At 43.0% G+C, this 27,146-nt stretch overlaps 1 protein-coding gene across 5 annotated transcripts in view; it reads right to left on the reverse strand.

The window, feature by feature from the left end:
• HLCS (holocarboxylase synthetase) overlaps nt 1–27,146 on the reverse strand; it is a 345,950-nt gene that overhangs the window by 304,145 nt on the left and 14,659 nt on the right. Inside the window, exon 1 of one of the 5 annotated variants that reach the window (XM_064279452.1) lies at nt 23,237–23,370. The exons of 3 other annotated variants lie outside the window; for them this stretch is intronic. Coding sequence is in view for 1 of the 2 variants with exons in the window: in XM_003419015.4 (XP_003419063.3) it covers nt 2,083–2,277 (195 nt within the window). In the remaining variant the exon portion in view is untranslated. Of the gene's footprint in view, nt 1–2,082; nt 2,290–23,236; nt 23,371–27,146 lie in introns of those variants that run through there. One more of the 5 variants, XM_003419015.4, reaches the window with a different exon arrangement.

A 27,146-nucleotide genomic window follows, 5' to 3' on the forward strand; every position in this document is an offset into this window, starting at 1 on the left:
GTGTGTCAGACTAGAACTGTGCTCCAAAGGCTTTTCAATGGCTGATTTTCCCAAGTACATCACCAGACCTTTCTTCAGGTGCTTCTGGGTGGACTCAAACCATCCATCTTTTGGTTAGCCGTCCAGGGCATTAACCGTTCGCACCACCCAGGGACTCCTCCTTAAGCATGTTATTGCCATTGCAGGCCGTGGAGTCAATTCCAACTCATAGCGACCCTATAGGACACAACAGAGCTGCCCCATAGGGTTTGCTAGGCTGTAATCTTTACGGGAGAAGACAGCCAGGTCTTTCTCCTTCAGAGTGGCTGAGGGGTTCCAACTGCCAACCTTTAATTGGCACACGAACACTTAACCTTGAGTTACCAGGGCTCCTTAGCGTAGTCTCCAACAAAGTGTTCAAGTCTGAAACGAGACTTTAATTCCCACACAGGTATTATGGTTTGACATATGTAGAAAATCTCTAGTAATGGTAAAAATGAACCAAATTTCTAGAAGGAATTCAAAGGACAAGACATCGATGAAGAGTAAAACATCTTTAAATGTTGATGAAAACAGCGTAAGTGAAAACTATTTGCTCAGAACAGCACCATGCAGTCAGGTACATTTCCAATAGCTGCATAGAAAGGATGGTTGTTCCCTCTGCCAGAAAGGGAGCAAAGATTTTACAGAGACTAAATGGCCAGCCTAAGTCACAGTGTAGGTGGCAGTCCATCCACCTGCTCGCCACCATCCTGTCAAAAAAAAAAAAAAAACCCTGTTGCTGTCTGGTCAATTCCAACTCACAGGGATTTACAGGACAGAGTAGAACTGCCCCACAGGGTTTCCAAGGTGTTATCTTTATGGGATCAGACTGACACAACCTTCTCCTGTGGAGTGGCTGGTGGTTCCAACCGGCAACCTCTCTGTTAGCAGTGAAGCGATTAACCACTGTTCCACCAGGGCTTCTCCCCAACCAAAGTAACGGCATCCCCAGGTTACAAATGAGATTAGTTCCTAAGTCTGTCTTTAAGTCAGATTTGTAGGTAAATCTTATTTAGTATCATATTAAGCGTCAGTTAGCCAAATATTTGCCTTAGTATACAGTATACATTTTACATTTCTACGTACAAAGTTATGAATGAGATCTCTTCCTGTCTTAAAGAATTTGCAGGTTAAGTCAGAACAGATGCACATGGTTTCTCTTTAGCCTTACTTCATGGGGGCCCTGGTGGCACAGAGGTTAAGAGCTCAGCTGCTAACCAAAGGTCAGCAGTTCGAATCCACCAGTGCTCCCTGGAAACCTACAGTGAAGTTCTACTGTGTCCTATAGGGTTGCTTGTGTTGGAATCCACTCAAGGCAATAGGTGAGTGTGAGAAAAGGCTCAAAGCCAATTCGGTGATATAAAAGCTGCACATCACAAAGCAGTGCATGCATTCCTATTACAAACCACCCTACCTAACGCAGATTTTTAAAATAGTAGGCTTTATGGTAACTTGTTCTTAATATAAGAGTTGTCTGTAAGTTGGATGGATGTTTGTAACCCAGAGTCTGCTGTACTGGGCCACAAAACAGATTGTGTGTAAAAGAAAATGAAGAAGCTTTCAAGAGAAACAAAGGAGCGTGACAGTTGGTAAATGAAGGACACAGAAGATGGAAGGGGGAAAAGGAGTTTTTGTCAACAGAGTTATTTGGGAGAAAGCTGAATTCAACTTTCTTTCTTTGAATTCAGTTTCAATCAAACGCCAGCCCGGAAGGAAGGTAGTGAAGATGTCAGCAAAAAGACTAAGTGAGCTCTGCTCTTAGTGTGCCGGTGATAATCCCCAAAGCAGGTACACACATATTCTGGAACGTCAAGAGCCACGCGTCTGCACACACTCCCCAGTCCCCTCTCGAGATTTCGCATCTCTGGGCGCGCACGGGGGAACCCACTCGAGCTGGTCCTGGCCGTGACCGCGGCCTCGGGGCTCCCTCCTCCGGCCTGCGCCCCGAGGCACTCCGCGCTCCGCACCTGGACCGCCCGACCGGGCGCAGGGTCCACTGAGCGCTTCCGGCTCCCTGCCGCCGGGCTTCCGCCCACCTACCCGCGTCCCGCGTCCGCCCACCTGGGACTCGCCAACGCAGAAGACGCGGCCGCCGCGGCTCAGACACACGCGAGCACCGCTCGGCTGGGCGGCCGCGCCGCAGAAGGTGAAGGAGCAGTGCGAGGCGCGCAGCCTCCGCACCGTGGTGCGGACAAGCGCGGCCGGCCGGCGCCCCCATCGCGCCCACAAGTACAGATAACAGAGCGTGATGAGCATGGCCGGCCGCGGGCGGCGGGGCGCGGGGGCAGGGCGCTCGCTCCCGGGCCGCCAGCCCGCCCAGCCGCCGCCCAGAGCGCGGGTCTAGTCCTGTCCCGCCCCGCCTCCCTCGCCCCGCCTCCCCTCCCCTCGCCCCGCCTCCCCTCGCCCCGCCCCCTCCCCTCGCCCCGCCGCCTCCCCTCCCCTCGCCCCGCCTGCCGCCCCGCCGCCCCGTCCCGTCCTGTCCTGTCCCGTCTCGCCTCGCCCCGCCCGCGGCCGGAAGAGGCGCAGCGCGGTCCAGAAAGGAGACTGGCCCGGCTGTGCGTGCTGGTGTGGTGGGGGAAGGCCGGGGGTCTGGTGTGCGTGCTGGTGTGGTGGGGGAAGGCCAGGGGGTCTGGTGTGCGTGCTGGTGTGGTGGGGGAAGGCCAGGGGGTCTGGTGTGCGTGCTGGTGTGGTAGGGGAATACCGCAGTCCGGGGTCGTACTGAGGGGGCATGTGTGATGGAGAAAGGAGGCCGCCACGACCTGTGGGGCTGTGGATGGCTGGGGCCGTGCTGCGGGGTTAGAGTGATAGGCAGGGGAAGCTACACAAGGCCTGGGGAGACGTAGAGGAGTAAACTTGGTTGGGGAGGCGGAGCTGGGCCTGGGGATGTGATGGGGAGGAAAAGAGGCCCTAGGGGGCTAGGATGGGGGCACTGGAGAAGGCCTTGCTTGGGTTGGAGGGAGGCTTTGCCTGAAGTGGGGGAGGCCACATGGCTGCCTACCTGTTAAAGCCAGAGTTCAACTTCTCATCTTGGGGGTGGGAGGTGAATTGGGGAAGGGGCTGTGTATATGTTTATAACGTCAACCAACCAAAAAACCAAACCCACTGCCCTCGAGTCGATTCTGACTCATAGCGACCCTATAGGACAGAGTAGAGCTGCCCCACAGAGTTTCCAAGGAGTGCCTGGTGGATTTGAACTGCCAACCTCTTGGTTAACAGCTGTAGCACTTAACCACTACACCACCAGGGTTTCCATAATGTCAACAGCCAACATTTATCCAGCACCAAAAACCTCATTGCCATCTAGTTGATTTTGACCCTATAGGACAGAGTAGAACTGCTCCAATAGGGTTCCTAAGGCTGTAACCTTGACGAAAACAGACTGTCATGTCTTTCTCCCAAAGAGCGTCAGGTGGGTTTAAACCACAGACCTTTCCATTAGCAGCTGAGTGCTTAACCACGGCACCACCAGGGCTCCTTTCCAGCACCAAAACAGGGAATCAGAATCACCTAACACACAGCCTTTACACAGTCCCGCTGAAAAACAGGACGAGGTTTCTATTAGATTATACCAGGCCTTCAGGCAAAAACAATTTTAAGGTAAATTACGTATTCACATAATTGCAATAGTGGCATAAACAGCTTGCTCTTGACTGCCAGCCTAAAGGTTCTAACCCACTGAGGGGTACCACAGAAGAAAGGCCTGGTGTCCTGCTTCCCTTAAGATTGTTGTGGGACGGAGGAGGAGGGGAAATCACTAGACAGTAGACAAGTGTCAACTTTGGTGAGGGGAACGACAACACAAAATATAGACGAAGTCAGCACAACTTGACCAAAGCACAGGCATAGAATTTTCCTAGACACATCCAAACACCTTAAGAGACCAAGTTGCTGAGGCTGGGGGCTGGGGACCATAGTCTCGGGGGACATCTAGGTCGACTGGCATAACATAGTTCATAAAGAAAATGTTCTATTCCTTACTTTGGTAAGCAGCATCAGAGGTCTTAAAAGCTTGTGAGCGACCATCTAAAATACACCATTGGTCCCATCCCATCCGGAGCAAAGGAGAATGAAGAAAAACAAAGACACAAGGAAAATGCCTGAGCCCAGAAGAATTAGATTTTTTCAGCTACCACCAACGACTGCTGACAGGGATCACAACAGAGAGTCCCAGACAGGTAGGAGAAAAGTGTAGAATAAAATTCAAATTCACAAAAAAAGACCAGACTTACTGGTCTGAAAGAGACTATGGCCCCCAGGCACTATGATAAGAGAACTGAAACCACTCCCGAAGCCCACTTTTCAAAGATTAGACAGGCCTATAAAAAACAGTAACACGCATGAGGAATGTACTTGGGTCAATCAAATATATGAGACCAAATGGGCAACTCCTGCCCAAAAGCAGGACAAGAAGGTAGGAAGGGACAGGAACTGAACAAATGGACACAGTGAACCCAGGGTGGAAAGGAGGAGAATGGTGTCGTATTGTGGAAATTGCAACCAATGTCACAGAACAATATGTGTATAAGTTTTTGGAGAAACTAACTTGAGCTGCAAGCTTTCACCTAAAACACAATTAAAAAAAAAAAAGTTGTTAGGTGCCTTTGATTAGATTTTGACTCATAATGACTCCATGTGACAGTAAAACTGCCCCATAGGGTTTTCTAGGCTGTAATCTTTACGGAAACAGATCACCAGGCCTTTCTCCATGTGGAGCCATTGTGTGGGTTCATACCACCTTAGCCGTTGTGCCACCAGCATTCATTCCCCTCCTTCCTGCTATGATTACAGCCAAGAAAACCCTATGGAGCAGTTCTACTCTCTACCACATGGGACCATCATGAGTAGGAACTGACTAGAAGGCAATTGGTTTGGGGTTTTTTTTTTCCCCCGTGCATAAAGAATTTTCAGGTAAATGACAGAAATTCACACAATGCAATAATGTTTGCTTGTTGGTTTGTTTTAAATACGGGCAAGACACAAGTGAAAGATTAGCCCAAAAAAAAAAAAAAAAAAACACAGCAGACTCTAAAGCCTGGTGTCCTTGCTACGTGTACGTAGGTCACTAGTATGACTGCGCATCCTAAGAGCCAATGGACAAAAGGGAAACAATTATGATTCACAGTGTTCTTGTCCCCAAGAGAAGCATAATTATTCCCAACACTGAGAGGTTCCTCGCATGGAACCTCATTTTTAAAAAAGAGAAGTCTCAACAACTTGAAGCATAGCAAAGAATATTTCATTAAGTTGCTTCCTATTCTGGCCCTGTAAATAGCATAATGCAGTAAAAGCAACCAAGTACACCACTCCTAGAACCAAAAACTCCTTGCCATGCAGGCAATTCTGACCCTAGAGAACAGAGTAGAACTGCCTCATGGGGTTCCCAAGTCTGCAGTCTTGAGGGAAGCAGACTGCCACATCTTTCTCCCATGGAGCAGCTGGTGGATTCAAACCTCTAACCTTTCAGTTAGCAGCCAAGCGCTTAACTACTGCGCCACTAGGGCTCCTTCACCACTCCCAAGTCTTACTTAATCCAAGGGTAGATGTTTAAAGTACCCTGACCATTATTTCATCTGATTTAAAATAGCAGTATAGGATACTTACTCTCAGAACCTCAGACTTCAGGTCAGATGGTGTCTGCGTTACCTAGTGCTGCTGTAACAGAAATAAAACAAACCAAAACCAAACCCATTGCTGTCAATTTGATTACAACTCATAGTGACCCTGTACGAGATTCAATTGTGTCCCCCAAAAATATGTCAACTTGGTTAGGCCGTGTGTGGCTGTCCTACATTTTGTGATTTTCCTATGGGTTATATAAATCGTAATCTCTGCCTGTGGTTAAAATGGATTAAGGTGGGATGTAACACCATTGCCAGGTCACATCCCTGATCCAATGTAAAGGGAGCTGCCCTGGGGTGTGGCCTGCACCACCTTTTCTCTCTCCAGAGATAAAAAGGAAAGGGAAGCAAGCAGAGAGTTGGGGACCTCAAACCACCAAGAAAGAAGCACCGGGAGCAGAGCATGTCCTACTGGGAGCAGACTGTGTCCTTTGGACCTGGGGTTCCTGCACAGAGAAGCTCCTAGTCCAGGAGAAGAGTGATGCCTTCCCCTGGAGCTGATGCCCTGAGTTTGAACTTTAAGCCTACTTTACTGTGAGAAAATAAATTTCTCTTTGTTAAAGCCATCCATTTGTGGCATTTCTGTTATAGCAGCACTAGATGACCAAGACTGACCCTATAGGACAGAGAAGAACTGCCCCATAGGGTTTCTATGGGGTGCCTGGTGGATTCGAACTGCTGACCTTTTGGTTAGTAGCCGTAGCTGTTAACCACTATGTCACCAGGGCTCCGAAATAAAACAAATGGGTGTTACTTCCTCACAGTTCTGGAGACTAGAAGTCCAAATTAGGGCACCAGCTACATCGGTTGCTTCCTTTTAGCTAGCCCTGGGCATTACTTGGTTTTACCAATCCTAACATTGGATCTGTCTTCCCCCGTGTGTCTAATCTGCTCTTTTTATAACTCAGAAGTAATTAGATTGAGAACCTACCCTACTCCGATATGATATAATTAACAAAGAAAGCCCTGTTTCCAAACAGGATTACATCCACAGGCATGAGGTTAGGATTCCAACACATATTTTAGGGGGACACAATTTAATCTGAAACAGATGGCACAGTAATTTCTCCCCATTGCGCACAGCAACAATGGATTTCTGAAAAGAGAGAGAGAACAAAAAGAAATAATTGGGCTCAAGAACAAGATAAACATAGCTGTGGACCAGAAATAGAAGAAAAACAGTAAGTGATGAGCAGGGCTAAAGCCATATCCTATGCGAACCTATAGGACAGTGGCAGCTGGAAAGTAGATGGAAAATTGTGTCACCGGAGAAAGAAATGAGTGTCCTCTGAGGAGGGAATTAGCCCCTCCATGGTAAGAACAGGGCTACAAGTCAGGAATTAGAGCATGAAAAGAGCTAAAGAAAATGATGGACCATAAGAGGAAGACCCTCAACAAGATGGATTGAGACAGTGGCTGCAACAGTGGGCTCAAACATAACAATGATTGTGAAGACGGCACAGGAACAAGCAGTGTTTCATCCTGTTGTACATAGGGTCGCTATGAGTTGAAACTGAGTCAATGGCACCTAAATCCACTGCTGTCGATTCAATACCAACTCATACCGACCCTATAGGACAGAGTAGAACTGCCCCATAGGGTTTCCAAGGAGCGCCTGGCAGATTCGAACTGCTGACCTCTTGGTTAGCAGCCATGGTACTTAACCACTACGGCACCAGGGTGTCCCAATGGCACCTAACAACAACAAAATGTTTTACTGGATAAAAGCACTGACCCTTTCAGATAGCCTTTTCAACGTTTGCTGCTTTATGGCGACAAACACCACATCCCCATCCCTGCTAAGTATGGAGAGGTAATCTTCTCTACCGGAAGATCACAAGCATCTCTAAATTTTGCACCCTTACCTTCCCACAAATAATATAACTCTATGTGGCCAGCATGGGAATTTTCCAGGTTTGCCCTTAGATGTTTCAACATATCAAGAGCTCAGAATACATCATAGGAAATTTCTATTGTGAAATGAATTCTGTATACCAGCTCTAGGTTATAAAGAATGAGGGCCACAACGGTTGAACATGAGCTGAGAAAGAGGGTGAGTGAGGCTCCCTGTTTGACCCCTAGGGAAGAAATATAGGAAGGAAAGATACAAGAAAGGAGGAGTAAGAGAAGTTAAACAGTCAGACAGCAGGCTCTGTTTATGATTATTGTTGTTGTTGTTGTTAAGTGCTATCGAGTCAGTTCGGACTCATAGCGACCCTATGTAAAAGAGAACGAAACACTGCCCAGTCCTTCGCCATGCCCACATTCGTTGTTATGCTTGAGCCCATTGTTGCAGCCACTGTGTTAACCCATCTTATTGAGGGTCGTCTTCTTCTTCGTTGATCCCGTACTTTATCAAGCACGACGTCCTTCTCCAGGGACTGATCTCTCCTGGCAACATGTCCAAAGTATGTAAGAAGTAGTCTCGCCATCCTTGCTTTTAAGGAGCATTCTGGTTGTACTTCTTCAAATACAGATTTGTTCGTTCTTTTGGCAGTCCATGGTATGTTCAATATTCTTCGCCAACACCACAATTCAAAGGCGTCAGTTCTTCTTCGGTCTTCCTTATTCATTGTCCATCTTTCACATGCATATGATGTGACTGAAAATACCATGGCTTGGGTCAGGCGCACCTTAGTCTTCAAGGTGATATCTTTGCTTTTCAATACTTTAAAGAGGTCTTTTGCAGCAGATTTACGCAATGGGATGCATTTTTTGATTTCTTGACTGCCGCTTCCATGGGTGTTGATTGTGGATCCAAGTAAAATGAAATCCTTGACAACTTCAATCTTTTCTCCATTTATCATTATGTGGCTTACTGGTCCATTTGTGAAGGTTTTTGTTTTCTTTATGTTGAGGTACAATCCATACTGAAGGCTGTAGTCTTTGATCCTCATCAGTAAGTGCTTCAAGTCCTCCTCACTTTCAGCAAGGAAGGTTGTGTCATCAGCATACCACAGGTTGTTAATGAGTCTTCCTCCAATCCTGATGCCCTGTTCATCTTCATATAGTCCAGCTTCTCAGATTATCTGCTCAGCATACGGATTATTTGCTCAGCATACAGATTGAATAGGTATGGTAAAAGGATACAACCCTGACACACACCTTTCCTGACTTTAAACCAGTCAGTATCCCCTTGTTCTGTCCAAACAACTGCCTCTTGATCTATGTAAAGGTTCCTCATGAGTACAATTAAGTGTTCTGGAATTCTCATTCTTCACAATGTTACCCAAAATTTGTTACGATCCACACAGTCAAATGTCTCTGCATAGTTAATAACACACAGGTAAACATCATTTTTTTTTAAACATCTTTCTGGTATTCTCTGCTTTCAGCCAAGATCCATCTGACATCAGCAATGAAACCCCTGGTTCCACGTCCTCTTCTGAATCCAGCCTGAATTTCTGGCAATTCCCTGTCGATATACTGTTGCAGCTGCTTTTGAATGATCTTCAGCAAAATTTTACTTGCGTGTGATATTAATGATGTTCGATAATTTCTGCATTCAGTTGGATCACCTTTCTTGGGAATAGGCATAAATATGGATTTCTTCCAGTCAGTTGGCCAGGTAGGTAGGCTGTCTTCCAAATTTCTTGGCATAGACAAGTGAGCGCTTCGAGCATGCATCCACTTGTTGAAGCATCTCAACTGATATTCCATCAATTCCTGGAGACTTGTTTTTCACCAATGCCTTCAGTGTAGCTTGGGCTTCGTCCTTCAGTAGCATCAGTTCCTGATCATATGCTATCTCCTGAAATGGTTGAACGTCGACTAGTTCTTTTTAGTATGATGACTCTGTGTATTCCTTCCATCTTTGTTTGATGTTTCCTGCGTCGTTTAACATTCTCCTCATAGAATCCTTCACTATTGCAACTCCAGGCTTGAATTTTGTCTTCAGTTTTTCAGCCTGAGAAATGCAGAGCGTGTTCTTCCCTTTTGGTTTTCTATCTCCAGCTCTTTGCACATGTCATTATAATACTTTACTTTGCCTTCTCAAGCTGCCCTTTGAAATCTTCTGTCCGTTTGTCATACCGTGGGAGGTTGCATGTTGTTGTGATGCTGGAAGCTATACCACTGATATTCAGATACCAGCAGGGTCACCCATGGTGGACGGATTTTAGCTGAGCTTCCAGACTAAGACAGACTAGGAGGAAGGACCCAACAGTCTACTTCTGAAAAGAATTAGCTAGTGAAAACCTTATGAATAGCAACGGAACATTGTCTGATACAGTGCCAGAAGATGAGCCCCCTAGGTTGGTAGGCATCCAAAAGACAACTGGGGAAGAGCTGCCTCCTCAAAGTAGAGTCGACCTTAATGTCATGGATAGAGTCAAGCTTTTGGGACCTGCATTTGCTGATGTAGCACGACTCCAAATGAGAAGAAACTGTTTATGATACCTCTGTAAAATGGTAAAAACAGCTCAAGGTTGGAGCTTAGCCTCCTCATCCCCAGATAGCAAAGAAAAAGGGGAAGGATACAAAAATAAGACATCAAGGGATCTTACTATATGTGTACCTGACCCACATCCTGTAGTCCCTCACTACTCAAAGTGTGGTCCTTGAACTAGCAGCATCAGCATCGCTGGGATGCTCACTAGAACTAGATTACAGGTTACCAGGGGCTGGGAGGAGGAGGAATCATTGCTTAGTGGGTATAGAGTTTCTGTTTGGAGTGATGAAAATTTTTGGAAATAGATAGCAGTGGTTGCACGACACTCTGAATGCAATGCCACTGAGATGTACACTTAAAATGGTTAAAGCTATAAATTTTATATGTACATATATTAACAAGATATTTTATATATATTTTATCACAATTGAAAAAAAAAAATCAAACCCTGAGTGTAGTCTCCTGCCTTGAAGCTGTCCTACCCCTCATTAAATAGATGAAGACCCCTCCCCAGGGGAAGCCTATTATTCTTCAATTATCTCATTCCCTGGCTGAACTTGAGAGTGACTGGATAGCAATCAGAACTCTCTCATCAGAGGCCAAGGGCAGAGCATAGAAGACTAGCTTGTCTTTGAAATAAAGAATCCCAGCCTAGTAGATGAGAAATTTAAGTATCTGTCACTGTAAACAGCTCAGTTTTAATAGTTAAAGTCCATTGTCTCTGTTTTATAAATAATCTGTTCCCTCTACAATGCTGGAGTGCTAAAACCATACCGAGTTTATAAATTTAAAATAATGTTCAGAAATCCCTGGGTCTCAAGAATGGCTGACTGATTTCAAAGTAGAACGGTAACATGGACTCTCTTCCCCCCTCCTCTAGTAACTCAGAATCTGTATGTACGTGTACACACACACACACACAAACTTGTTGCTAAATTCTACCACCTTCTAAGAGCTTAAAACTATCACCTATTAGAATATTTGTGGTTATTGTTGCTGTTGAGTCAGCCCCCAAGTCATGGCTCACGGTGACCCCATGCATAACAGAATGAAATACTGCCTGGTCTCAAATTCAAAGCAAAATGAAACAGTGGAACCGAACTGTTCATCAGATGTATATTTAAAGAATGACACTGAATGAGAGACTATGAGTTATTACACATCATTAGGAGCCCAGATGGCTCAAGTGGTTTGTGATCAGCTTCTAACCTAAAGGTTAGCAGTTTGAACCCCCCCACCACCAGCAGCTCTGTGAAAGAAAGGCCTGGCAATTTGCTTCCTTAAAAGCTTACAACTAAAAAAAACCCCTATGGAGCTGTTCTGCTCTATAACACATGGGGTCACCATGAGTTGGGGGCCAGCTTGAAAGCAGCTAACAACACCACCACATCCTTATTGGGATACTTTCTAAGAACAAAACCAAATGTATAAAAAATCTTGATCTTTATTCTGTAGTTTTAATGTTCATATTAATATAACATATTAACACGTTTTAATGCTCATATGTTAACAATTGTATTCTCAAATCAAGCAAGAATTTAGTTTATTTTGTTACACACTTCACTAAAGAAGATATTCAGGCAGCTAACAGATACATGAGAAAATGCTCTCAATCATTAGCCATTAAAGAAATGCAAATTAAAACTACGATGAGATTCCATCTCACTCCAACAAGGCTGGCATTAATCCAAAAAACATAAAATAATAAATGTTGGCGAGGCTGCGGAGAGATTGGAACTCTTATACACTGCTGGTGGGAATGTAAAATGGTACAACCACTTTGGAAATCTATCTGGCGTTATCTTAAACAGTTAGAAATAGAACTACCATACAACCCAGAAACCCCACTCCTCGGAATATACCCTAGAGAAACAAGAGCCTTCACACAAACAGATATATGCACAGCCATGTTTATTGCAGCTCTGTTTACAATAGCAAAAAGCTGGAAGCAACCAAGGTGTCCATCAACGGATGAATGGGTAAATAAATTGTGGTATATTCACACAATGGAATACTACACATCGATAAAGAACAGTGATGAATCTATGAAACATTTCATAACATGGAGGAACTTGGAAGGCATTATGCTGAGCGAAATTAGTCAGAGGCAAAAGGACAAATATTGTATAAGACCACTATTATAAGACCTTGAGAAATAGTATAAACTGAGAAGAACACATACTTTTGTGGTTACGAGCGGGGAGGGAGGGAGGGAGGGAGAGGGTTTTTTATTGATTAATTAGTAGATAAGAACTGCTTTAGGTGAAGGGAAGGACAACACTCAATACATAGAAGGTCAGCTCAATTGGACTGGACCAAAAGCAAAGAAGTTTCTGGGATAAAATGAATGCTTCAAAGGTCAGCGGAGCAAGGGCGGGGGTTTGGGGACCATGGTTTAAGGGGACTTCTAAGTCAATTGGCAAAAGAATTCTATTAGGAAAACATTCTGCATCCCACTTTGAAATGTGGCGTCTGGGGTCTTAAATGCTAACAAGCGGCCATCTAAGATGCATCAATTGGTCTCAACCCACCTGGAGCAAAGGAGAATGAAGAACACCAAGGTCACACAACAACTAAGAGCCCAAGAGACAGAAAGGGCCACATGAACCAGAGACCTACATCATCCTGAGACCAGAAGAACTAGTTGGTGCCCGGCCACAATCGATGACTGCCCTGACAGGGAGCACAACAGAGAACCCCTGAGGGAGCAGGAGATCAGTGGGATGCAGACCGCAAATTCTCATCAAAAGACCAGACTTAATGGTCTGACTGAGACTAGAGGAATTCCGGCGGTCACGGTCCCCAAACCTTCTGTTGGCCCAGGACAGGAACCATTCCCGAAGACAACTCATCAGACATGAAAGGGACCGGACAGTGGGTGGGAGAGAGATGCTGATGAAGAGTGAGCTAATTATATCAGGTGGACACTTGAGACTGTGTTGGCATCTCTTGTCTGGAGGGGGGATGGGAGGATAGAGAGAGTTGGAAGCTGGCAAAATTGTCACGAAAGGAGAGACTGGAAGGGCTGACTCATTAGGGGGAGAGCAAGTGGGAGTACGGAGTAAGATGTATGTAAACTTATATGTGACAGACTGACTTGATTTGTAAACGTTCACTTGAAGCTCAATAAATGTTAATAAAAAAAAAAGAATTTAGTTTATTTTGTTAAAAAATCACAGTTTTAATATAAAAGAAAAGGAGTTAAAATTATAGCATCAAAAGAATATGTTAGAACATCTTGGAGTTAAACTATATTGGAAATACTAATATGAACTCATGTCTTTACTGAGCCTCAGTAACATTATCCCAGAATGCGTCCTAATGCTCAGATCCTGGTTTGTGTGCTATTTTTCCCTTTAAAAGGAACTAGAGATCCTTGGAAAAAGGGGTACTTCAGGTGTGCATACATAATATGCCTGGAACTTCCTGTACCAGAAAGCAGGAAAGCTTTGAAGAAAAATGGGGTTGTGTCCAAGGATACAGGAACCAACCTAAAAAGAACCCCACTAACACAATTTTGAGTATGAAAATTGAAATACATCAGAGTCTGTGATGATTTATCATAAAAGAAAAACATAGAATAAAATATGTTACTGTTGAGCCTTGTGATTTGGTCATGTTTATATTATTGACTCAGTTCGTGTATTGATGAATATTGGCAAATCGTAAATACTTTAAGGCTTTTTCTGACTCAGGGTGGGGAGGGGAGAAGGGGGAGGCATCAGTTTAAGACCCCATAAGCTCTAATACCAAAGCAGGCAAAGCCACATGAGATGACCAGAATTCAGTCAGATCTCATTTGAAGAATCCTTAAGAGTTGGATGGTCGTAAAAATATGACAGAGTGCAAGATTGCCTTAGGTCCAAATATCTTAAAAATTAAATGTATATATTTTATATATCTTGAGAATTTATCAACCTGTGCGGGAGCTGTAGATGTCTATGAGTAGACAGAAGTGTGTGTTGTTTTAACTTGAACGCGAGGAAGTCGGCTAATTGATCACGCTTTGAGGATACAGAATTGGCATAATGACGATAAGTAGGATTCGGGGTCTCATTAAAGACCCAGGAAAGCCACCAGCAAAAACCTCTGAGAACAAAGACCTATTAACTGGAAGAGCAACTGTTTTCCTAAAGATCACCCATCTCCTAATCCAATAAAACTCTGAGTTAAGTATAGAAAAGTTTGAAAGAAGCAAAAACATAGATTTATATTCCAGATTAATAAGGAATCTATGTGTATTTAGTATTTTATATACTTGAAATGTATTAGAAAAGATGGCTGTTACAGGGACAGCCTTACTACTATAATTTGAAATGGGTAATTGGATAATTATGATTTTAAATTGAAATCTTATGAAGTTTATGCACAGTATTGAAAGTTTATGTACAATATTGAAACATCTACGAGAATGTCAGGTTTGCCATATTGATAAGTTAAATTTACTAGATTTATAAGAATTGTTTAGTCAGGCAATTGAAGTACATAAGAATGAAATTTTAAAGGGACCTGTGGTCTGAACCGGTCTGGACTGGAGCCCTGGTGGCACAGTGGTTAAGCATTCGGCTGCTAACAAAAAGGTTGGCAGTTCGAATCCACCAGCCGCTCCTTGGAAACCCTATAGGGCAGTTCTACCCTGTCCTATAGGATCACTATGAGTCAAAATCGACTCAACAGCAACAGGTTTTTTGGCGGTCTGGATCAAGGAGCCCTGGTGGTACTGTGGCTAAGCACTTGGCTGCTAACGGAAAGGTCAGAGGTTTGAACCCACCAGCTGCTCTGTGGGAGAAAGATGTGGCAGTCTACTTCTGTAAACATTACAGCCCTGGAGACTCTATGGGGGGGCAGTTCTACTCTGTCCTACAGGGTTGCTATGAGTGGGAATCGACTCAACGGCAGTGGGTTTGGTTTTTTTGGGTGGTCTGGACTCGGTACTAAACGTCCACTGTAGACAGAACCTTCTTCCTCTCTCACATGTCTTGTCCCCCTCAAGGATCTCTTACGAACATGAATAGTTATCTCCGGAAATGCATATCTATAGCTATATAGATGTAAATGTGCGGATGGTACTTTCAAGCAGGAAGGGGAAGAAACCAGTCCCTCCATAGTAAGCACTACGTGTCTGCAGTTAAAAAAAATAAATAAATAAGGAAATTCACAAAATGACAGATACTAAATGTGCTGTGGGAGACAGAGCCACAGGGAAAACACAACTGCTGCTGGGGGCGCCACAGCAGTAGAAAGGGGGAAATAATCCTGGCTTCTCCATTCCTCTGTCCTCACCACCTACTGGCTGGCTGGACCACTACAGAAACCAAAGGGCAGAGGAGCCTGGAGGGAGCCTGGTTCCTATGATCAGAGAGCAGGGGAGGGATCCAAGAACAACCCAGCCTTTAGTTCTTTCCTCTTCCCTTCGTTTCTTTCAAACTTCACTATCCCGTTTCTATTCCTGGCTCCCAGCAGGTCCTTCTTTTTCTCTGACCCTTCTTTGAGCCATTCTGCATTAGTGAGTCTCTGCCCCCAGCTTCTGGCCTCATCTATGTTCTCTTCCTTGGTGATCCCACTGACCCTCAAGGTTTCAGCGACCACCCCTCTGGGCAGGATGTGCAGATCCAGGCTTGAATTTATGTCTTTTCAGTTCCAAAAGCACTGCCAGAACTAAGCAACTGAAAGCAAAAAATGCCCTATCCACAACAATAATAAATAGAAATGGACCTAAGATCCAAGAGGAAGCAATGGCAGGAAGTCAGGGTGAAGCACAGGCCTAAGGACAGCCTTTTGTATGCAGATCAGATGGACGGGCTAGGATTGTCTGTAACTGCACATGCCCACACCCACCACATGCACCTTGGTTTTCACCGAGATCACCAGGGAAGAGAAAACAACTTACCCTAAGAATGCACAAAGCATACTACAAAAGACAAAGAAGGCTTGAGAGATACTTTCTGTACACTAGATGGATGTCAATAATTCAATACTGTTCAAAGGAACGTTCGGTATAGGAAAATCCCAGCTTAAAATTTAGAGGGTCTAAATGGTGCAGTGGTTAAGAGCTTTCATAAATGGTGCAGTGGTTAAGAGCTAGGCTGCTAACCAAAAGGTTGGCAGTTTGAATCCACCAGCTGCTCCTTGAAAACCCTATGAGGCAGTTCTACTCTGTCCTGTAGGGTCGCTACCAGTCGGAATTGACTTCACGGCAACAGGTTTGGTTTGAGGGGGTTTTTTTAAAGACAATGTGGTATCTTGGGATAGAATCAGGGACATTAATGGAAAAACTGATGAAATTTATAGTGTAATTAATGGTCTTGCACCAATGTTAATTTCTTAGTTTTGATGAATCCATGGTTGCATTAAGATGTTAACACTGGGGGGAGCTGGGTTATAGGTATAAAGAATTCTCTGTCCTATTCTTCCAATCCTTCTCTAAATCCAAAATTCTTTCAAAATAAAATTTATAAAAATTACTGTAAAATCTATAGGAAAATCCAACACCTCTACAATAAACAGATAACTAATCCACTTAAAAAATGGGCAAAGGATATGAACAGACACTTCACCGAAGAAGACATTCAGGCTAACAGACACGTGAGGAAATGCTCGTGATCACCAGCCATTAGAGAAATGCAAATCAAAACTACTTTGAGATAGCAAACACACCCCAGCATATTACTAGCACAAATCAAAAAGAAAACAGAAACTAACAAATATTGGAGAGGCTGAGGGGAGATAGGAACTCTTATGCACTGCTGGTGGGAATGCAAAATGGCACAACCGTTTTGGAAAATGATATTGCACTTCCTTAAAAACCTAGAAATAGAAATACCATAAGATCCAGCAATCCCACTCCTAGTAATATATCCTAGAGAAATAAGAGCCTCCACACAAATAGACATATGCGTACCCATATTTATCGGAACATTATTCACAATAGCAAAAAGATGGAAACAACCTAAGTACCCATCAAGAGATGAACAGATAAGACTTCCGGCCAACATGGCACCATAGACAAAAGCACCACACCGTCCCTCTATAGCAAAGACCGAAAAAACTAGGTAAAAACAGAGACAAACATCATTACTGGAACATGAAGTGTCAAATGAAGGGATAAAGAACTCAGCCAAGCACTGAATGGGAATAAGAAACTGACAGTGGACAGATAGTGAGGAGAGATACTGTGGAGGGCCCCATTGCTAACGTAGCACAGATCCGCCATCTTGGACTCCTGTCGGGGATCGGCATACAGGGAGCACGGGAAAGCAGCTTCGCAAAACTCCCAGCAGGAGACAGAGCACCTGGTAACCAGCAATACAGGGAGCAGGGAGAGAAAATGGAAAACACAAAGAAGATCATTGAAGAATTGCTGACAGAAAACTTCCCTAATATCATGAATGATGAAAAGCTGAGCATCCAAGAAGCTCAAGGAACTCCATATAGGATAGAACCCAAAAGAAAAACACCAAGGCATATCATAATCACACTCTCTAAAACCAAAGACAAAGAAAAAATCCTGTGAGCAGCTCAAGACAAACAAAAAGTCACATACAAAAGAGAAACAGTAAGATTAAGCTCTGATTATTTGGCAGAAACCATGCCAGCAAGAAGGCAATGGGATGACATATGTATAAAACCTTGAAAGAAAAAAATTGGCAACCACGAATAATAGAGCCTGCAAAACGTTCATTCAAATATGATGGTGAAATTAGGACATTTCCAGATAAACAGGAATTAAGGGAATATGTAAAAACCAAACTCACAAGAATTATTAAAGGGAGTCCTTCAGTCTGAGAACAATCAACATCAGGCCACAGCCTGAATCCAGGAGGCAAGATTGTACCAGCCAGATTCCAACCTAGGAAATGAACTCTCAAGAACTATCCAAAACCAAAACAATTTGCAACAGGGAACCAGAGAGGTGAATCTGTAAATGATAACAAAGTCAGAACAATAAAAGAGGGAATAAATGGTATAGGTATAGAACTTCCTAATGGAGAGGGAGGCAAGGCAATACCAAGTAATAATAGACTGGTTCAAACATAGGAAGGTAAGGGTAAATTTCAAGGTAGCCACAAAGAAAGTTAACAAACCTACACATCAAAATGAAGAAGAAAAACAAAGTCTCAATAGAAACAAAATCTACAAAAACAAAAGAAATGAAAAAGAAATCTATAAACAAAAGGAACTCAGCACAGGAGAGTAAAAGGAACAAAGAAAATGTTAGCACCACAAAAAAAAGCACTACAAAATGACAGCAATAAATGCACACCTATCAATAATTACACTGAATATAAGTGGCCTAAATGCACCCGGAAAGAGACGCAGAGTGACAGAATGGATTAAAAAAAACAGGATCTGTCAATATGCTGTCTACAAGAGACACCCCTTAGAAACAAAGATGTAAATTTATTAAAAATCAAAGGACGGAAAAAAATATATCAAGCAATTAACTACCAAAAAAGAGCAGGAGTGGCAATATTAATATCAGATAAGATAGACTGTAAAACAAAATTCACCATAAAAGACAAAGGCACTATATAATGACTAAAGGGATGATCCATCATGAAGACTTAACCATAATAAACATCTACACACCCAATGACAAGGCTCCGAAATGCATAAAAACTCTAACAACACAGAAAATAGAAATTGACAGTTCCACAACAATAGGAGACTTCAATACACCACTCTCAGTAAAGGACAGAACATCTAGAAAGAAACTGAACAAAGATACAGAAGAGCTAAAGAGCACAATCAGCCAATTGACCTCATAGACATATATAGAACATTCCACCTAACAGCTACAAAGTACACATTTCTTTCCCAACACACATGGAATTTTCTCCAGAATAGACCACATCTCAGGACACAGACCAACCCTCAACAAAATCCAAAATGTTGTGATAATACAGAGTATCTTCTCTGACCACAATGCCATCAAAGTAGAAATTAACAACAGGAAAAGCAAGGAAAAAAATCAATTACATGGAAACTGAATAACACCCTGCTTAAAAACCACTGGGTAATAGAAGAAATCAAAGATGGAATCAAAAAGTTCCTAGAATCAAATGAGAATGAAAACACATCATATCAAAACTTTTGAGAAACAGCAAAGGCAGTCATCAGAGGTCAACTTATAGCACTAGATGGACACATCAAAAAAGAAGGGACAAAATCAAAACATTAGTTACACAACTTGAACAAATAGAGAACAGCAAAAGCCCACGGCCACCAGAAGAAAGGAAGTAATAAAGATCAGAGCAAAAATAAATGAAATAGAGAATAGAAAAACAATAGAAAGGATCAATAAAACCAAAAGTTGCTTCTTTGAAAGGATCAACGAAATCAACAAACCACTGGCCAAATTGACAAAAGAAAAACAAGAGAGAATGCAAACAACCCAAATAAGAAATGAAATGGGGGATTACAACAGATCCAACTGAAATAAAAAGAATCTTAACAGAGTATTATGAAAAACTCCAAAAAATTTGAAAACCTAGAGGAAATGGACAAATTTCCAGAGACATGCTACCTACCCAAACTAACACAAAATGACATTGAAATCTGAACAGACCCATAACAAGAGAAGAGATTGAAAAGGTAATAAAAAAAAAAAAAACTCCCAAGCAAAAAAAAGTCCTGGCCCAGATGTCTTCACTGGAGAATTCTACCAAACATTCAGAGAAGAGCATACACCAGTACTACTAAAACTATTTCAGAACATAGAAAAGGAAGTGATACTTCCAAATTCATTCTGTGAAGCCAGCATAACCCTGATACCAGTAAGGACACCACAAAAAAAAGAAAATTACAGACCAATATCTCTCATGAATATAGATGCAAAAATTCTCAACAAAATTCTAGCCAATAGAATACACCATGACCAAGTATTATTCATACCAGGTATGCAAGGATGTTTCAACATTAGAAAATCAATCAACGTAATCCACCCCATAAATAAAAGGAAAGAAAAGAATCACATGATCATTTCAACCAACACTGAGAAGACATTTGACAAAGTCCAACACCCATTCCTGATAAAAACCCTCAATAAAGTTGGTATTGAAGGGAAATTTCTCAACATAATAAAGGGCATCTATGCAAAACGAACAGCCAACATCGTTTTCAATGGAGAGAGGCTGAAAACATTCCCCCTGAGAATAGGAACAAGACAAGGATGCCCTTTATCACCACTCCTATTTAACATTGTGTTGGAAGTCTTAGCTAGAGCAATAAGGCAAGAAAAAGAAATAAAGGGCATCCAAACTGGTAATGAAGAAGTTAAACTCTCCCTATTTGCAGATGATATGATTCTATACTCAGGAAATCCAAAAGACTCCACCAGAAGACTACTAGAACTAATAGAAAGATTCAGCAGAGCATCAGGATATAAGATAAACATACAAAAATCAGTTGGATTCCTATACACCAATAAAGAGAATGATGAAAAGGAAATCAGGAAAACAACAGCATTTATAATAGCCCCTAAAAAAAATAAAATACTTGGGAATAAATCTAACCAGGGATGTAAAAGACATATACAAAGAAAACTACAAAACACTACTGCAAGAAACCAAAAGAGAGCTACATAAATGGAAAAACATACGATGCTCATGGATAGGCAGATTCAACATTGTGAAAATGACAGTTCTACCCAAAACGATTTACAAATACAATGCAATACCGATCCAAATACCAACAACATTCTTTAAAGAGATGGAAAAACTTATCACTAACTTTATATGGAAAGGCAAGATGTCCCAGATAAGTAAAGCACTACTAAAGAAGAATAAAGTAGGAGGACCCACACTACCTGACCTCAGAACCTGCCTTATAGCTACAGTAGTCAAAACAGCCTGGTACTGGTACCATGACAGACACATTGACCAATGGAACAGAACTGAGAACCCAGATGTAAATCCATCCACCTATGGTCACCTCATCTTCGACAAGGGCCCAAAGTCCAGCAAATGGGGAAAAGATGGCCTTTTTAACAAATGATGCTGGCAAAACTGGATGTCCATCTACAAAAAAATGAAATATGACCCATACCTCACACCATATACAAAAATTAACTCAAAATGGATCAAAGATGTAAATATAAAGCCAAAGACTATGAAGTTCATAGAAGAAAAAACAAGATCAACGCTAAAGGCCCTAATACACGCCATTAACAGGATACGAATCACAACCAACAACACACAAGCTCCAGAGGATAAGCTAGATAGCTGGGATCTTCTAAAAATTAAACACTTTCATCAAAAGACTTCACCAAAAGAGTAAAAAGAGAACCTACAGACTGGGAAAAAAAAATTGGCTATTACAAATCAGACAAAGGTCTAATCTCTAAAATCTACAAGAAAATCCAACACCTCTACAATAAAAAGACAAATAATTCAATTAAAAAATGGACAAAGGACATGAATAGTCACTTCACCAAAGAAGGCATTCAAGCAGCCAACAGACACATGAGGAAATGCTCACCATCTCTAGCCATCAGAGAAATCCAAATCAAAACAACAATGAGATACCCTCTCACCCCAGCATTACTGGCACAAATCAATAAAACAGAAGACAAATGCTGGAGAGGCTGCGGGGAGATCGGAACTCTTAGGCACTGCTGGTGGGAATGCAAAATGATACAACCACTTTGGAAAATGATATGGCGCTTCCTTAGAAAGCTAGAAAAAGAAATACCATATGCTCTAGCAATCCCACTCCTAGGAATATATCCTAGAGAAATAAGAGTCATCACACGAATAGATATATGTACACCCATGTTCATTGCAGCATTGTTCACAATAGCAAAAAGATGGAAACAACCTAGATGCCCATCAACAGATGAATGGATAAACTGTGGTACATACACGCAATGGAGTATTACACAACAATAAAGAACAATGATGAATCTATGAAGCATCCCATAACATGTATGCATCTGGAGGACAAATATTATATGAGACCACTACTGTAAAAACTCATGAAAAGGTTTACATACAAAAAGAAACAATCTTTGAATGGTTATGAGGGTGGGGAGGCATGGGGATGGAAAAACACTTATTAGGCAATAGATAAGCTGTAACTTTAATTACACAATAGTAAGACAGTACACAATACTGGGGAAGCCAGCACAGCCTGTACAAGGCAGGGCCATGGTAGCTCCATAAACAAACCCAAATTCCCTGAGGGACCAAATTGCTGGGCTGAGGCCTGTGGGGACCATGGTCTCAGGGAATATCTAGTTCAATTGGCATAACAGAGTGTATAAAGAAAATGTTCTACATTCTACTTTGGTGAGTAGCGTCTGGGGTCTTAAAAGTCTGTGAGTGGCCATCTTGGACACTCCACTGGTCTCACCTCTTCAGGAGCAAGGAAGAAGACACAAGGGAAAGATTAGTTCAAAGGACTAATGGACCACATCTACCACGGCCTCCACCAGACTGAGTCCAGTAAAACTAGATGGTGCCCGGCTACTACTGACTGCTCTGACAGGGATCACAACAGAGGGTCCTGGACAGAGCTGGAGAAAAATGTAGAATAAAATTCTAACTGAAAAAGAAAGACCAGACTTGCTGGCCTGACAGAGACTGGAGAAACCCTAAGACTATGACCCCGGACACCCTTTCAGCTCAGTAATGAGGCCACTCCCGAGGTTCACCCTTCAGCCCAGGATTGAACAGGCCTATGGAACAAAACAAGACTAAAGGGGCACACCAGCCCTGGGCGGGGACTGGAAAGCAGGAGGGAACAGGAAAGCTGGTAATAGGGAACCCAGGGTTGAGAAGGGAGAGTGTTGACATGTCGTGGGCTTGTTAACCAATGTCATACAACAATGTGTGTACTGTTTGATGAGAAACTAGTTTGTTCTGTAAACCTTCATCTAAAGTTCAATTAAAAAAAATAAATGATTTTTTTTAAAAAAGGATAAACTATGGTTGTTATGGACTGAATTGTCCCCCTCCCCCCCGCCGCAAAATGTGTGTCGACTTGGCTAGGACATGATTCCCAATATTGTGTGATTGTCCACCATTTTGTCATCTGATGTGATTTTCCTATGTGTTGTAAATCCTACCTCTACGATGTTAATGAGGCAGGATTAGAGGCAGTTATGCTAATGAGGCAGGACTCAATCTACAAGATTAGGTTGTATTTTGAGGCAGTCTTTTTTGAGATATAAGAGAGAGATGCAAGCGGAGAGACGGGGATCTCTTACCACCAAGAAAGCAGAGCTGGAGCGGAGCTCGTTCTTTGGTCCTGGGGTCCCTGCTCTGGGGACAATTGATGACAAGGGCCTTCCCCCAGAACCGACAGAACGAAAGCCCTCCTCAGGAGCTGGTGCCCTGAATTCCAATTTCTAGCCTCCTAAAGTGTGATAAAAAAAGAAGAAAAAAAAATTTTTTTTTTAAAGTGTGATACAGTAAATTTCTCTTTTCAACGCCATCCACTTGTGGTATTTCTGTTATAGCGGCACTAGATAACTAAGACAATGGTATGTACACACAATGGAATACTATGCAGCAATAAAGAACAATGATGAATCTGTGAAACATCTCACAACATGGATGAATCTGGAGGGCATAATGCTGAGTGAAGTAAGTCGACCACAAAAAGACAAACACTGTATGAGTCCACTATTATAAAAACAGAAGAAAACATTTCCACATGGAAAGAAACAAACAATCTTCGATGGTTACGAGGGAGGGGAGGGTTGGGGAGGGAAAAACACGAACTAGATAGTAGATGGAAACCCTGGCGATATAGTGGTTAAGTGCTATGGCTGCTAACTAAAAGGTCAGCAGTTCAAATCCACCAGGCACTCATTGGAAACTCTATAGTACAGTTCTACTCTGTCCTGTAGGGTTGCTATAAGTCAGGATCAACGGCAACGGGATCGGTTTTTTTTGGTTTAGATAGTAGATAAGTGGTAACTTTGGTGAAGGGTAAGACAGTATATAATAGTGGGGAAGTCAGCACATCTTGACAAGGGGAAAGTCATACAAGCTTCACAGATACATCCAATGCCCTGAGGGACCAAATTACCGGGCTGAGGGCTGGGGACTATGGTTTTGGGGGACATCTAGCTCAAGTCACATAACATGGTCTATAAAGAAAATGTTCTACATCAGACTGTGATGAGTAGCGACTGGGGTCTTGAAAGCCTGTGAGTGGTCCTTTAAGATACATCTACTGGTCCCATCCCAGATGGAGCAAATGAGAATGAAGAAGACCAAAGACACAAGGGAAAGATTAGTCCACAGGACTAATGGACCACAACTACCACAACCTCCACCAGACTCAGCCCAGAACAACTAGATGGTATCCAGTTACCACCACTGACTGCTTCGGCAGGTATCTCAACGGAGGGTCCTGGACAGAGTAGAAGAAAATGTAGAACAAAATTCAAATTCACTAAAAAAGAAAAAAAGACCAGGGTTGCTGGTCTGACGGCGACTGGAGAAACCCCTAGAGTGTGGCCCCTGGACACCCTTTTAACTCAGTAGTGAAGTCACTCCTGAGGTTCACCCTTCGGCCAAAGATTAGTCAGGTCTATATGGCCAACAATAACACGTGTCAGGGATATGCTTCTTAGTTCAGTCATGTATACAAGACTAATGGGCACACCAGCCCAAAAGCAAAGAAGGCAGGAAAAAGGGACAGGAAAACTGGATGAATGGAAACAAGGAACCCGGGAGTGGAGAAGGGGAAAATGTTGACACATGGCGGGGTTGACAACCAATGTCACAAAACAATTTGTGTGTTAACTGTTTAATGAGAAACTAATTTGCTCTGTAAACTTTCATTTAAAGCACAATAAAAGAGAAAAAATGAAAATAAAGAGTTATAAAAATTAAAGGTTGACTGTCTGCTTAGCTTCATTGTTGTTGTTAGCTTCATTAGCAGTCATTTTATTTACTGTTTGTCCCTAACCAGCCAAGTGGTCGTAAGCAAATTAAACTCTCTGGGTCTCAGTTTTTCAACCAGTTAAAGAAAAAAAAAAAAAAATGCAAACCAGGTAATTCCTAACTCCCCCTCCAACTCTAAAATTCTGGAATTCTAATACATTTGCAAACAGAAGTCAATTCACAAAAATTTGCTTTGCAGTGACCTCTTATTCATCTTCATATCCCTGGGATTTAGCACACAGTAGCTGTTCAATAAATATTTTTGAGACTACATTGGCTCATACATCAGCTTGTAAAGTGAGGTAGAACTGCTACGTCTTTTTCCCAGTTGGCCACTAGAGAGCGAAGTGCTCACAAAATTTTCTCCCTTGAAAGCAAATTTGTCTTCATCCAGCAGAGGGGAGTGGTCCTTTACATCCCATCCCCATTTGCCATCAAGTCCTTTCTGACTCAGAGCGACCCAGTGTGACACGGTAGAGCTGCCCCATAGAGTTTCCACAGCTGTAATCTTTATAGAAGCAGACTGCCACAGCTTTCTCCCACAGAGTGGCTGGTGGGTTCAAACTGCCGACCTTTCCCTTAGCAGCTGAGGGCTTCATCACTGCACCACCGGGGCTCCTCCTTTACATCCTAAAAAAAACCTAGGCAAGTAAAAATCAGTTCCTGGGTTTGTCTTGTTATGTATATTGTCATCACAATTTTTAAAAATTAAAAAAAAAATTTTTTTTTTTAATCAGCTCCTGACTGGAGGAGGAAAGCCCACACGTGTGAGCGGTTTCCTGCCCATCAGCCAGGACCTCTGGTTGGGAAGGTTAGTACCATGAGCTTTCAAAGGAGCAGACAAGGAAGCTCCACACACAAGAGGCACTTGGCAGTCTCAGAAGTCTAAAGGCACCCCACTGCATCTGAGCTGGAACTGTGAGTGGTGAGCACCGCACCTGGCACATGGCTCTCTGTCTTCCTAATACTCCGCCCCTTTTCATGAACAAAGCTTTCACTTTTAAAGCATTTGGAGAAGGGCAGATTTAATAAGCCAAATGAACGAATGTGGAAATTAACACCTTTACAAGCAAAATTAAAAAAAAAAAGGCGTTAGCCAGTGGCTCCTTCGCAGCAGCCCAGGACTGACCCTGCGGGAGTCGCAGTTTGTACAGTGAAGCCATAGCGGCCACAGTCTGGAGTCGAGCATCCTGGGTTCAAATATTGCCACAACCTCCAACCCCGCCACCACCAACACAGACACGTTCAGCAGTCCTGTGACCATAGGCAGGTGCCTCTTTCCACAGTTTTCAGGGCAGGAATGGAGTCCCTGGGTGGTGCAAATGGTTAAGCACTCACTACTAACCAAAAGGTTGGCACTCTGAATCTCCCCAGAGGTGCCTCAAGAAAGCCCCGGCAGTCTACTTCCGAAAGATCACAGCCTTCGAAAACCCTATGGAGTGCAGTTCTACTCTATAACACATGGGGTCGCCACACATTGGAACTGACTCCAGAACAAGTGGTAATTCGGGGAATAATAATAGCATCCCCCTGGTAAGCGGTGGTGGGGACCATGAGACAGAATTGGCGCACAGGGCTCTGGGCCCAGCACCTAGTCAGCACTCAGTAAGAGCAGTGACTGCTATGACTGAGCAATGAGCCACCTGGACCGAGTCAACAGGAAGGGAAGGAAAGCGCAAGGCACTCATATCATCCTCACAAGAACTCTGAGGTAGATATGATTACCTCCTTTTGACAGCAGGTCTACATGAAGCAGGCTCCTTCCCAGTAGATGGAATTCCCTTTCATAGGCATGGAAAAGCCTGTCTACCCAGGGATTTTCCTACAGCTGATCAACCACAGTGCCTGAAGTCCCTACCACTTGAACCCGCTCCTTCAGGTTAAATCACTTTATCTCCTAAAGGAGTGAAATTTAAACTGAGGTCAGTTTCAAAGACCTGGGATGCTGCTTTTAATAGTTTCAGTCACATTAATTTTGGAGACCCTGGGTGATGGTAACAGTTAACAGGCTTGGCTGTCAACTAAAAGGTTGGAAGTTCAAGTCCACCTAGAGGTGCCTCGGAAGAAAGGCCTGACAATCTGCTTCTGAAGTCTGCCATTGAAAACCACATAGAGCACAGTTCTACTCTGACACACATGGGTCACCATGACTCCACTCCATGGCAAATAGTGGCAATCACATTAATTTAGAAAACTGAGACTAGGACCCTCAGGGTATAG

This window comes from Loxodonta africana, chromosome 2 (assembly GCF_030014295.1).
Source record: "Loxodonta africana isolate mLoxAfr1 chromosome 2, mLoxAfr1.hap2, whole genome shotgun sequence".
Classification (NCBI taxonomy): Eukaryota; Metazoa; Chordata; class Mammalia; order Proboscidea; family Elephantidae; genus Loxodonta; species Loxodonta africana.